Source organism: Vulpes vulpes, chromosome 5 (genome assembly GCF_048418805.1).
Source record: "Vulpes vulpes isolate BD-2025 chromosome 5, VulVul3, whole genome shotgun sequence".
In the NCBI taxonomy this organism is placed as follows: domain Eukaryota; kingdom Metazoa; phylum Chordata; class Mammalia; order Carnivora; family Canidae; genus Vulpes; species Vulpes vulpes.
Genome location: NC_132784.1, coordinates 69,254,858 through 69,268,971, shown reverse-complemented (window position 1 = coordinate 69,268,971; position 14,114 = coordinate 69,254,858). Strand labels below are relative to the sequence as shown.

At 56.7% G+C, this 14,114-nt stretch overlaps 1 protein-coding gene across 9 annotated transcripts in view; it reads right to left on the bottom strand.

The window, feature by feature from the left end:
• The window catches only part of NADSYN1 (NAD synthetase 1), a 39,071-nt gene extending 28,091 nt beyond the window's left edge, over positions 1-10,980 (bottom strand). For 7 of the 9 annotated variants that reach the window (XR_012001682.1, XR_012001681.1, XR_012001680.1 and 4 more), the window contains exons 1-5: positions 10,799-10,975; positions 6,524-6,584; positions 3,805-3,921; positions 590-643; positions 204-293 (exon numbers count right to left, since the gene is read on the bottom strand). Coding sequence is in view for 2 of the 9 variants with exons in the window: in XM_072758694.1 (XP_072614795.1) it covers positions 204-293; positions 590-643; positions 3,805-3,921; positions 6,524-6,584; positions 10,799-10,883 (407 nt within the window). In the remaining 7 variants the exon portion in view is untranslated. Of the gene's footprint in view, positions 1-203; positions 294-589; positions 644-3,804; positions 3,922-6,523; positions 6,585-10,798 lie in introns of all 9 variants that reach the window. The other 2 variants (XM_072758694.1, XM_072758695.1) reach the window with 2 other exon arrangements.
• Positions 10,981-14,114: the final 3,134 nt, after the last annotated feature.

Genomic DNA, 14,114 nt, shown 5'->3' with positions numbered 1-14,114 from the left:
GTGGTTGATAAATTTTCTGTGATAAATTGGCTGTACTGTAACCAGTAGCCTCAAGACAGCTGTACCTAAATGGCCGGAACTTGTCCCAAATGCTTACAAATCCTCCCCATGATGTGGACCGAGGCTGCGTGGGAAAGACATGAACGGAACATCCACGCAGTAGTCCCAAACTGTGCTTCCCTGCGCCAGGCACAGGGCCTTACCGGCTCCTTGACCACGGGGTGAACCAGCGCAGCTCCCGGTAGTTGCCTTCGTTGGCCAAGGCCATTTTGGGCCTGATGAGCAAGATCCTCCTACAGGCAGAAAAACAGGATGGCTCCTGAGATGAACACCTGGTCACAAGGAGCAGCCCACAGGACCACCCTCCCCTGCCAGTGGATGATGACAGAGCCACTAGACCCAGCAAGTGTGCTATGCGGGTGGCTGAGGTCCAGGGACCCGAGGGAACATGAAGACTGCCTCGAGCGACTTCTGGGCAGCAGCTTTGGTCTCTCTCCTTCTAACACCTGCAGGTGTCCGTGGTGGGCAGAGCCCAGGAGGAGGAGCGATGCCTGTGTCACCTGGGCACTCCCTCCCAGCAGCCACCTACCTATTGAGGAATATCACCCTGCAGTTGTAGCGGACATTCCGGTGCAACACTGGCCTGTGAAGAGAGGGCACATGCACGTGTGTCTGTGAGCAGCAAAATCACAGTGTGTTTTAGTACAAAACACCCTCGGGCCTGTAAGAGAATCAGAAGGTTCCTCTGGGGCTTTCTCAAAGGGCCTCCGCCATGATATAGGCTCTAAAACAGGAGAGACCCTTGTAAATGGAGCGCAATCGCTCCCTCTCAGGGCTCTTCCTCTCCTCCTGGACCATTCTCATACCTCCCAGGGGCCGCCCCTGCCTCTGCACACAGCCCCGTCACTGTGTCACCTCTCCATCCCCAGTGACCTCTAGCACCAGCCCCTGTGCTGGTTCCAGGTTCCCCTTCAGAGCGCCTCCTGACCTGTGACCCGCACCCCTGCTAAGAGGCAGGTCTTGGGGCTGCGGGTGGGGCGGGGGAGCTGAATACATTAGTCCAGCACTGTGTCTGGACCCCTCCCACATGGTGCTTCACGTGTCCCCCTGTCTGCAGGAAGCCAGGCCCTCTGCCAGGGCAGAGCTGGGCAGGTATCAAGGACATCATGACATAATTGCTGTTTCATTCAGAAGCTTAGAGGTCCACATAAATGCTAGATTTGAAAACAAAATACCTTTATAAATATGACTGTTTACATTCTTTTTTTTTTTTTTTTAGATTTTATTTATTTATTCATGAGACAGAGAGAGAGAGAGAGAGAGAGAGAGAGAGAGAGAGGCAGAGACACAAGCAGAGGGAGAAGCAGGCTCCAAGCAGGGAGCCTGATGTGGGACTTGATCCTGGGTCTCCAGGACCAGGTCCTGGGCTGAGGCGGCGCTAAACCACTGAGCCACCTGGGCTGCCCCAGATTGTTTACATTCTAAGAGTGAGAAGTAGAAAAATAAAAATAGGATTATAGGGGCGCCTGGGTGGCTCAGTCCGTTGAATGCCTGACTCTTGATTTCAGCTTGGGAAACAATCCTGGGGTTGTGAGACTGGGCCCCACATCGGCCTCCCCGCTCAGGGAGGCATCTGCTTCTCCCTCTCCCTCTGCCCCTTCCCTGCTCTCTCTCTCTCTCTCTAAAATAAATATTTTTAAAAATAGGATTATAAACTCCAAGCCAAGAGAAGAACGCAGAGCACAGAAAGGAAGCAGAGGAGGACAAGAGCCGGAATGAGCGGCCGTGGTGGCTACACCAGGACGCCCAGGGACATCCACGTCCTAACCCCTGGAGCCTGTGAATATATTACCTCACATGGCGAGAGGGGCTCTGCAGATGTGATATCTGAGTTACAGACCCTGAGACAGGGACATTATCCTGGGTGACCTGAGGACGCCCAATGTAATCACAAGGTCTTCTGTGTGGGAAGAGGGGGTCAGAGCAGGAGCCAAGAGTGTGGAGCAGAACTGCAGGGGAGCACTGCTGGCTCTGAAGGTGGGTGACAGGTTGAGGGATGCAGGGGCCTCTTGAAGCGGGATCCCCCCAAGAACTTCCAGGAGCCAGCCTGGCTGACCGAGTCTTCACGTCTGATGTGCAGAAATATAAGACAAAAAATTGGTGGTGTTTTCGTGCCTTACATTTGCAATAATTTCTTTCTCACAGCAGCAATAGGATGGAAACACGTCAGAATCATGATAAACGTGAACAAAGTGGGTTAAAAATCCTGTATGTGTGCTGTTGAATGAGGCCCCAATCAACGCAAGTCACAGTGAGGTGGGAAAGAGGGCTGGGCACACGCAAGGCCGTGCTAAGGTAGAGAAGGCACACCTGGCTCTATTCCCACCAGGTAGAATTGACCTGAAGACACAAACAGGAAACATACACAAGCCCACTGATGCGCTGTCACTCTGTAGGGGTGGCACAGGAGCAGTGATGGAACCCCACCCATAGGGGCTACGCCTGGGGACCTGTCTCTTCATACCTGCACCATACACACCTGCCCTTGGGGACCTGTCCCTATGTACCTGCACCATACACACCTGCACCTGGGGACCTGCCCCTACGTACCTGCGCTGTACATACCTGCCCTTGGGGACCTGCCCCCTAGGTACCTACAGTATACACACCTGTGCCTGGGGACCTGTCCCTATATACCTGCACCATACACACCTGCCTGCCCCTGGGGACCAGCCTCTATGTGCTTGCACTATACACACCTGCACCTGGGGACCTGCCCCTATGTACCTGCACTGTACACACCTGTGCCTGGGGACCTGCCCCCCTATGTACCTGCACTGTACACACCTACCCTTGGGGACCTGTCCCTACATACGTGCACCATACATACTTGTCCTTGGGGACCTGCCCCAGATGTACCTGCACTATACACACCTGCACCTGGGGACCTGCCTCTATGTACCTGTGCTATACACATGTGCGCCTGGGGACCCTCCCCCTATTTACCTGCACTATACGCACCTATACCTGGAGACCTGCCCCCTATGTACCTGCACTATACACACCTGTGCCTGGGGACATACCCCCTATGTACCTGCACTGTACACACTTGCACCTGGGGACCTGCCCCCTATGTACCTGTACCATACATACTTGTGCCTGAGGACCTGCCCCCTATGTACCTGCACTGTACACACCTGCACTATATACACGTGCGCCTGGGACCTGACCCCTACATACCTGCACTGTACATACTTGTGGCTGGGGACCTGCCCCCTGTGTAACTGCACTGTATACACCTATGCTGGGGACCTGCCCCCTACATACGTGCACCATATACACCTGCACCTGGGGACCCCATCCCATACATACCCACACCAGATATACCTGCTCCTGTGGACACCCTCCCCACTTACTCAAGCTGTATATACCTGCAGCTGTGGAAGCTGTACCATCCAGAACCATATGGTCCCAGGTGTTAGCATTAAGGGAAGAAAGTGCCATCTGTGTGACAAGGTGAACACTGCCCTCCCACCTGTGCAGCGTGCTCCCACACATGCAGAAGCTTCTGGGGGAACCTGCAAAAACTGCTTCCCAGAGCTGCCTCTCCTGGGAGACTCAAGGGTCTACAGGCTGGTGGGGGTGGGGGGTGGGGTGTGGGGTACAAAATCCACTTTCAACATCAGGTCTTTCCTATTTGGAATGTGCGGATTCCAGGTCCCTGAGGGTCAGATGGTGCCAGAGAGCTCACACTCGAGCCTTATCTTCTGAGCTTGCCTTCCCAATGCCCACGTTGGCACTTACATTCCCACATCACAGATGATATCCTGAGTGACCGGAGATTCAAGAAGGGCAGCCAGGACTTGGAGCGAGTGCAAGAGGGTGTCCGACTCATAATAATGATCCCAACATCCATAGCCACTGCAGAGGAAGGGAGCAGACAGGTGAGCCCTGGATACGTACCAGGGGAACCCCAGAGACACATCAGAGTTGGGGAGGAGAGGAGCCCTGGGGAGGGTCAGCAGGGGCCGATGAGCTAATGGGGTCAGAATGTGCAGGGGTGCAACCAGGCACTGGTGTCTTTTCAAAACTTCCTGGGTGATTTCACCACGTAACCAGAGTTAGGATCACTGTTACAGAAGAGGATGCATTTCCCTGGAAATTAAGAAACCCCTAGCCCCAGGCTCTTTCTCCAAGCTTTCAGTTACTATGAGAAATTCTCTCTTGTCTGGGTGTCTGGCTGTGGATTTTTAAAAAACTTTTAATGGAGCCAAAATCACACAGATCTGCAAAACTAGACCCACAGACTGCATTCCTCAGGCAAGGATGATCATTAATATCACTCCATTACCACTCACAGAGCAACTCTTGGTTCTTGCTATACATGCTTGTGCTAGGAGCAGGCAGGATGGTGTCCTCCCAAAATGTGTGTCTACATCCCAACCCCCAGAATGCATGAATGTGACCATATTTGGGCAAAGGGTCTTTACATAGGGAATTAAGGATCTAAAGAGGAAATGAGCCCAAATGATGAGGGCAGGTCCTGAATCTAACAGAAGGATGAGAAGACCCAGTGAGGGGGCGTGTAAAGAGGGAGATCAGAGGGATGTGGCCACAGGATGAGGGACTGGGAGCGATAACTGGAGGAGGCAGGATGGATCCTCCCCTGGAGCTTTTGGAGGAAGCAGGGCACTGCCCACACCCTGATTTTGGGCTTCTGGACTCCTGAACTGTGAGAGAGTTAATTCCACCGGTTTGAAACCACTGAGCTTGTGGAATTGTGTTATAGCAGCCCCAGAAAAGTCATACAGTGCTCTGGGATGTTGTAAAGTGTGAAGATGAGCTTGCCAGCAGTCTGCAGGCACAGGTGTGCCAGGAACAACGCACAATGACTGTAAACTACTTCTAAATCTTCAAAAATGTTCCCTTCCTCCTGTGCGGCGGCCTAGGAGCAATGCTGCAAGTCCTGAGCAAACTTTGTGCACACGGACATAGAGTGCCCCCCCACCCCAATTGGCATTTGCATGTTTAATGTCTGGAAAGCATGCCTCTCAGCCTTCAGTTCTGAGAAGGAAAGCCCAGGTTCTCAGATGCAAAGGAGGTCAAGGAGATGCCCCCTTGAGGGCTCAAGACCTGGGCTAGCCTTTTCTCTCCAACAGGCAGAGTCTTGTTCTGGAGGTTTTATGCCCTGGCAGCTCCCAGTCCACCCATGATACCTAATGGCAATGGATGCCACATGTCCCATGCCTGACATCTGGCCATCAGCTGATACCTTGCTCCCTTGGCCGGCCAACAACTGGAGGGGCATTTTGTAACAGGGGCTGTAAGTGCCCCCGGCCCATTTTAGGTAGCAGCCTTCCATCTGCAAAGTCTACAAAACTGGCTCAAAAGACACAGCCAGGCTTTCTAGCAAAGGACCTCTAGATCCCCGGTGGCACTGGCCCCTCATTCCCTTTCCAAGTGCCCCCTCTGGGGTGTGAGCTGGAGACCTGGCCACCAGAGACAGGGAGTAGGTGTGCTCAGCGAATGGGCCCGGCTCCCTCCTGTCTCAGCTTCCTCTCTGCAAACAGTCACCAATAATAAATGTGAGCCTCCTCCTTAGATTATCAACAGATACAAAAGTACCATCCTGGGATCCTGTAGCTAAAGTGACTGGTCTGGATTTGGGGGCCAGGTGTGGGGAGAGAACAGGACAAGGAGCAAAGACCTAACCTGGAGGTGCCCGGGCAGCGATTATGACAGGGGGACTGGGCTATTGATGGTAGAGATCACTGAGACACCCCAGGGCTCTGGCAGCTAGCCGAGGAGTGTCTTGAAGAGCAGTTTAAGTGAGGGGACAAATGCTCTTGGAATTACAGGAGACACAGCGCAAGAAAAATCAGGATTCCAAGAACAGAAGTCTAGCTAGTGAAGAAAATGACAGGAGTAGCCTCGAGGACCACTGGGAGGAGACATTCTGTCTACATGAAGCCTAGAAACTGAGGCAGGATCACAGCCTGAGGAGGGACTTCTGATTCCACCAATGACCAGAACTGTGCACACATGGGGACCCAGAAGGGCACAGAGGGCAGCTGATACGTGTGACGAAAGAATCATAGCTTGTAAGAGACTTGCTTGCGGTGGCCTCTTGCTTAATTCTGAATAAGGGACAAGGAGGAACTGGCTTCCCTATCATTGTGGAAAGGCAGAGTGGGGAGAGGCCACAACCAGAGAGACCTGCTGTGGGCCAAACATGAAAGGGAGGACCTGGGGAGGGTGGTAGCCAGCAGAACGGCTTTGACGTCAGCCCCGGCTGGCAAGTCTCAGCAACTCTAGTGACCCGACACTCCAGGCTTGCCCAGCCTGGCTGGGCACTCTCGCTCAGAGGCGTAAAGCAGGCCCACTCAGGGGCTTCTGATGCCCCTCAACATCCGCACATCCGCACCTCTCCATACCGACCCCCTTCCCTGCCTTTCCATGGTGGGGAGCTGACATGGATCCCTCCACCTGCGTTCCCTGCGGGGTCTGTGCGTTCTGCTCTCACCATATTTCCAGTTCTGGTCCCAGCCTGTATCTTGCTCCTTTGCGTTTGGCAATTTCAATACCTACATGTCCAGGGGGAGGGAGGAAGAGAGAGAGAGAGCAATTTCAGCATCTATAACATAGTCAAAGGCAGATAAAACACTGCTGTAATAGGTGTGATAAAAAGCTAAACCACAAACAAAAGCACTCAGTGATCTCCCTGACCCCATGCAGCCAAGGACGGGCACTCCCACAGGCCCTGCTTACCCTGCAGGCAATAAGACACAGAGCCTGCAGGGCTGACCCTTAGCACGGGGCAGGAGGAGGAAGCCACACCCTGGTAGTTCATTAACAGGCAGATGTGAAAGAACGTGTGCAGGGAGAAAGCAGGACTCAAAGGACCACAGCCTTCAGTGGCACCAGCGACCTCTGGTCTGGGCCAGCAGTGCCCCAATGTGCATCTGCAGAGAAGAGGCCACCCGAATGGAGACCCAGCTCTGGCCACTGACCGCCTTGCTCTAACTACATACACTTTGCGCTCTGATGAGATGAAAGCAGGTTTATGTAAAAAAAAAAAAAAGAGGTTGGAGGTCTGGGGCACATGCCCTCCCCTGCATCATCCTGTTCTTCCTGGTTTTAGCAAACCCTCTTGCGGGGAGCAGCTCCGAACAAGATGGCCTGGGGTGAGCACACCTGCAGGGTTGCCCAGGACAGCCCCGCTGTAGCTGGAGGTATAAGTAGTTGGGCCTTTCATGCTTACAGATGAGCTGGTGCCAAGGCTCACTATATGGTGGTCCCGCTAGAACCTCACCCTAGTCTCTAAGCTTGCAGGCTCACCCCTTACTCTGCTTCCCTCTTGGGGCCGGCTTCTCCCCATCAGGCCCTTCTCTAGGCAACAGATGCTATTAACAGCACTCCCACTGTCTTAAAGTCTGACTTGCTCCAAGCTCATGCTCCTTGCTTGCTGACCTAAATCCCTGGATCTGTAGCAGAACAAACCTACTTTCCCCAAGATCTGCAGACCACTGGCGTGAAGACCACTGGACTGAAGGACCAAACTCTCCCAGATGAGCCTCACTACATCTGAAAACAGCTGGGGGGACGCCAGTGAGTCTGCTCAGGGTCACATCCGACTGCCTCCTGCCAGGAAACCTGCTGCTCCTGCATAAGGCCACCCTCCCTCTTCCTGCAACTTCCTCTTTGAAAACTTGCCCCCCGCCCCACCCTGGGGAAGATGGCCTTCGACAGGTCAGTCCACCATCTTCTCTGGTTGCTTGGTTCTTGAATAGAGCCACCTTTCCTTACCCCTCATCATGTGTCTCTCAAGTGTTGATGGCAAGCTGCCGCACCCACATTAGGAACCAGTTCTCTGGTCACAAGACCACCTTTCGTGGGACACTTCTTCACAACCTCCTCGCCAGTGGCTGGCCAACGCTCCCCTTAAGCGCCTCTAAACATGGGCAACTCAGCAACTCTCAGGCAGCTCAGCGCTAGCTAAGCCACACTGGACCCCAAGGGTATCTGAAGACAGGTAAGCCTCAGCCTCTCACCTCCATCTGTCTCTGCAGCATCCTTTTCCTACCTCCAGTGTCCTCACCAGGCAATCAGGAGGGGCCCTGAGCACTTGAGGGGTCAGGGAGTGGTCATTATGCATCATCTTATTTGTCCCCAAGCCCAGGGCTGTGACTTTCCATAGAGCAGGTATGTGTGTGAATCACAAGGACCTTCGCCTGCTCCCCTCTGTAGTCCCCCGCACAACCCCTCCCCTTGAATACCCGGTCCCCCCTTGCATCCTGTACTTCCCAACCCTTGCTCCCCCACACCCCATCCCCCTTGCACCCCATCCCAACCCTTGCTCCCCTGCACCCGTCCCCCTTGCACCCCGTCCCCTTGCCCCCGCTCCCCTATACCCCATCCCCCTTGCACCCCATCCCCCCAACCCTTGCTCCCCTACACCCCCGTCCCCCTTACATCCCCACTCCCCTACACCCAGTCCCCCTTGCACCCCCATTCCCCTACATCCCATCCCCCTTGCACCTGTCCCCCCAACCCTCGCTCCCCTACACCCCATCCCCCTTGCACCCCGTCTCCCCCAACTCTCGATCCCCTACACCCCGTCTCCCCCAACGCCCGCTCCCCTACACCCCGCCCGCTCCCCTACACCCCGGCCCCTTGCACTCTGTCCCCCCAACCCTCTCTCCCCTACACCCCGTCCCCCTTGCACCCCATCCCAACCCTCTCTCCCCTACACCCCGTCCCCCTTGCACCCCATCCCCCTAACCCCCGCTCCCCTAACACCCCATCTCCCCCAACCTTCGCTCCCCTACACCCGTCCCCCTTGCACCCCGTCCCCCCAACCCCCACTCCCCTACACCCCATCTCCCCCAACCCTCGCTCCCCTACACCCCGTCCCCCTTGCACCCCTGCCCCCTACACCCCGTCCCCCTTGCACCCCTGCTCCCTTACACCCCGTCCCCCTTGCACCCCCGCCCCCCTACACCCCGTCACCCCGTCCCCCTTGCACCCTCGCTCCCCTACACCCCGTCCCCCTTGCACCCCCGCCTCCCTACACCCCGTCACCCTTGCACCCCCGCTCCCCTACACCCCGTCACCCTTGCACCCCGTCCCCCTTGCACCCTCGCTCCCCTACACCCCGTCCCCCTTGCACCCCCGCCTCCCTACACCCCGTCACCCTTGCACCCCCGCTCCCCTACACCCCGTCCCCCCTACACCCCGTCCCCCTTGCACCCTCGCTCCCCTACACCCCGTCCCCCTTACACCCCCGCCCCCCTACACCCCGTCCCCCTTGCACCCTCGCTCCCCTACACCCCGTCCCCCTTACACCCCCGCCCCCCTACACCCCGTCCCCCTTGCACCCCCGCCCCCCTACACCCCGTCCCCCTTGCACCCCCGCTCCCCTACACCCCGTCCCCCTTGCACCCTCGCTCCCCTACACCCCGTCCCCCTTGCACCCCCGCCCCCCTACACCCCGTCCCCCTTGCACCCCCGCCCCCCTACACCCCGTCCCCCTTGCACCCCCGCTCCCCTACACCCCGTCCCCCTTGCACCCCCGCCCCCCTACACCCCGTCCCCCTTGCACCCTCGCCCCCCTACACCCCGTCCCCCTTGCACCCTCGCCCCCCTACACCCCGTCCCCCTTGCACCCCCGCCCCCCTACACCCCGTCCCCCTTGCACCCCCGCCCCCCTACACCCCGTCCCCCTTGCACCCTCGCTCCCCTACACCCCGTCCCCCTTGCACCCCCGCCCCCCTACACCCCGTCCCCCTTGCACCCCCGCCCCCCTACACCCCGTCCCCCTTGCACCCCCGCCCCCCTACACCCCGTCCCCCTTGCACCCCCGCCCCCCTACACCCCGTCCCCCTTGCACCCCCGCCCCCCTACACCCCGTCCCCCTTGCACCCCCGCCCCCCTACACCCCGTCCCCCTTGCACCCCCGCCCCCCTACACCCCGTCCCCCTTGCACCCCCGCCCCCCTACACCCCGTCCCCCTTGCACCCCCGCCCCCCTACACCCCGTCCCCCTTGCACCCCCGCCCCCCTACACCCCGTCCCCCTTGCACCCCCGCCCCCCTACACCCCGTCCCCCTTGCACCCCCGCTCCCCTACACCCCGTCCCCCTTGCACCCCCGCTCCCCTACACCCCGTCCCCCTTGCACCCTCGCTCCCCTACACCCCGTCCCCCTTGCACCCCCGCCCCCCTACACCCCGTCCCCCTTGCACCCCCCGCCCCCCTACACCCCGTCCCCCTTGCACCCTCGCTCCCCTACACCCCGTCCCCCTTACACCCCCGCCCCCCTACACCCCGTCCCCCTTGCACCCCCGCCCCCCTACACCCCGTCCCCCTTGCACCCCCGCCCCCCTACACCCCGTCCCCCTTGCACCCTCGCTCCCCTACACCCCGTCCCCCTTACACCCCCGCCCCCCTACACCCCGTCCCCCTTGCACCCCCGCTCCCCTACACCCCGTCCCCCTTGCACCCCCGCTCCCCTACACCCCGTCCCCCTTGCACCCTCGCTCCCCTACACCCCGTCCCCCTTGCACCCTCGCTCCCCTACACCCCGTCCCCCTTACACCCCCGCCCCCCTACACCCCGTCCCCCTTGCACCCTCGCTCCCCTACACCCCGTCCCCCTTGCACCCCCGCTCCCCTACACCCCGTCCCCCTTGCACCCTCGCTCCCCTACACCCCGTCCCCCTTGCACCCCGTCCCCCCGCCCGACCCCCCGCCCGGTCCCACCCCGTCCGACCATTGCCCGCACCTCGCCGCCCCAGACTCACTCTTTAAAATCCGCTGCAGATTGCCCTGGAAGTCCAGGGCCCACTGGTTGAGCGCGCAGGCGGCCACCGTCACCTTCCGGCCCATCGCGGCCGCGGAAGCTCGGGCCCTTCCGGGTCGCTGCGCGGGTCCGGCGGGTCCGGGCCGCAGAGCCGCGGCGGCAGGCCCCGCCCACGCCCCGCCCACGCCCCGCCCCTCCCCCGCGGAGCTCGCGGCCGCGCCTGCGCAGGAAGGAGGCGCCCCTCCGCGCCGCCGAGAAGCCGCGGGAGCTCCCGCAGGCTGCGGGCAGCGCGGGGGCGGTCGCCGGGCCCTGGAGCGCAGCGCCTCTGATTAGCTCCACCCCTCCCCACACACTGCACCCGGCTTGCTCCGCAACTCGGCTCTATACCTCGTAATGTCACACACGTTGTTTTCATTTCTTTTCCCTGCAGTTTAGGGCTGCACCGTGGGAATAGAGCAGGAGCTGTCGTTCAGCGCGGGGGCGCTCTTGGCAGCTCGGTGCTGACGCGCGGGCGCTCGCTGCCGTTTCCTCTCCACCAGGTGTCTCCTGTGGGGCCGCCTGGCGGTTTCCTAGGCCCTGCAGGTGTCTAGTGGAGCAGTAGGAGGCGAGTGTGCAACTGCCCTGGTGCCACGTTTCTTGCTTGGAGAGAACTGCTGCAGGCGAGTGTTCACCTCTTCTTAACAGTTCATTCTGTAGTCCATTTGGCGTAGGAATCCAATTTTTTCCTGTACCAATAAGGAACTCACACTGTCCTTGTTTGAATAGTCCGTATTTTTCTCCCGACTTGGGATACTGCTTTTGTGCTACATACACGTGCTCACATTTAAAATACATTTCCCCCAGCCCTCTAAAGTAATACTTGTGCGTGATGGACAGTTTGAAACTTGAGAACAGCACATGCTGTTACTCCTCGCTTCAACTGTTCCTTCTGGTAGGTTTCATTCCCAGAGACCCCTCAGTGCTTTCAGGTCTCTGCTCAAAGACCTCCTGCTCCAAACGGCTGAGTCTAGGCCCAGGGCAGGAAAGAAAGACACCTGGGACATCTGGTTGTCGCAGGAAATAAGGAAGTGCTCAAAGAAGGATGGAGATACGTTATTTTTAAAAAGGAATCATGCCAAAGGGGCTCCCACTGGCTAAATATGGGATAATATGCAAAGATACTAACTTCTTTTAAAAAAAGATTAACAGGGATCCCTGGGTGGCGCAGCGGTTTGGCGCCTGCCTTTGGCCCAGGGCACGATCCTGGAGACCTGGGATCGAATCCCACGTCGGGCTCCCGGTGCGTGGAGCCTGCTTCTCCCTCTGCCTGTGTCTCTGCCCCATTCTCTCTCTCTCTCTGTGTGACTATCATTAATAAATAAAAATAAAAAAAATATTTATTCATGAGAGACACACAGAGACAGCAGAGACATAGGCAAAGAGAGAAGCAGGCTCCCTATGGGGAGCCCAGTGCAGGACTTGATCCCAAGACCCTGGGATCACAATCTGATCAGCAGGGATCACAACCTGAAAAGCAGATGCTCAACCACTGAGCCACCCAGGTGCTGCAAGAAAGAGAAATTCTTTTCAGAAAAATGCCCACTGATAAATGTGGAAGGAGAGATAAAATTAGAAAAATCACCCCTTTGCACGAAGAAGTCAGTGATTCAGGCAGGAGTCATCATTAAATGCAAGATGACTGGCTGAAAGGTTATCTGGGAGCAGCATATTTACAGTCTCAAAGTTTCAGTCCACTGACTACTTTTTAATTACCAAAGGAAAAATGGAAGACCTTTGGCAAAAGTCCCTCGATCAAACTCATCATCAGCATGTGACCAAGGGGCATCATGTTCCCTCTGACATGGTGCATAAAGACATCACATCATCTCTGTAGTACATTATCCTGCCCTGAATGCATTACCTAAATGCAAAAGTGAGGAAAACAGTCATATGCAGGTTGAGAGAAAAGCTGTGAAAAGTTAGTCTTGACTTTTCAAAATTGTCATGTCACGAAAGGCCAAAAACACAAACCAAAAAAAAAAAAAAAAAAAAAAAAGAGGAAGAGAGGAAGGCTGGAGCAGCAGTGCTCTAGATTAAGGCTAAGGAGCCATGACACCTAATGCATGGTGTGTGTGGTTCCCTGATTGGACCTTGGCTTTTAATAAACAGCCATAAAGGACATAAACGGGATGATTGGGGAAAACCAAATGTGAACAAAATATTTGATAATAGCATTGGATTGATGCAAAATTTTCAGACTATAATGTGTTTTATTTTGCTAATGTAAGAGGTGGTTACTGAAGTATTTAGGAAGAAGACATTACCTGCTGCCAATTAATGATTCAGGAAAAAAAAAGAGGAGGATGGATACAGAGAAAGCAGGAAAGAGAAACTAGATGTGGCCAACTGTTGGCAGTCGCTGGGTGCCCACTTTAGTATATATTCAACAGGTTTCTATGTTTGACGTCTTTCAAAACGAAATACTGCAGGAAAAAATCTCTCTGTGAGGGACACAGAGATGTGCCAACCAGATCCTTCTGCAAACAAGGCCTTTGTCCCAAATGTTGGGAGTGGGGCCAGCAGACACCTTCAATCACCCCTCCTCCAGGGGCTGCTTGGGTAGCACAGCTGCCCTGTCCGAGGTGTGTCCTTGTAAGGGTGGTCCTGTCCAGGGGCTGATCGCTGAGGCAGGAATATGTAGGCTTGGGCATTCCTGCCAAGCGGGACAACTGTTGTGAGTTCTTATCACCAGATCTGCCCCATGCCATTGGCCCCAGCAGGGCTTGCAAGGCAGTTGCACATTTCCCTCTTTCCAACCCTGCTGCTTCTTCCCCTCCTATCTCTGCACAGGTGTGATCCCAACGCCAAACTCCCATCTCCTCCCCCCTGTAAAGCTGCACTCACGCTCAACCTCTTCCACCCTGCTCTGCTCCTCTGCACACTATGTGACACTCCACTTATTTGATTATCGTTTATTGATTACTTGTCCCTCCGCCCCCCACCCCCCAGCTCCCGCCTGACGTGAGCCCTAGGAGCAGGGATGATGTCCGTTTTGAGTTGCTTAGGACCCAGCGCCTGATGTACCAGATGCTCAGGAAGCCCCATTTGCACAAAGAGGAAACTGAGGCTCAGGGTGAAGAACCCCCCCCCCACCACCCCCCCCCCCCCCGTGAGTGGGCCCAGGCCTAACCCTGAGGCAGCCCATCCAGGCGCCTCCCATGAATTCAAGCAACGAAAACATTCTGTTTTTCCGAGATAAAAAAAACTATCCCCGCCTCGCCCTGACTGGAAAAGTCCCTGAACATGGTCATGTTGACCTTCAAAGAAATCAATCACGT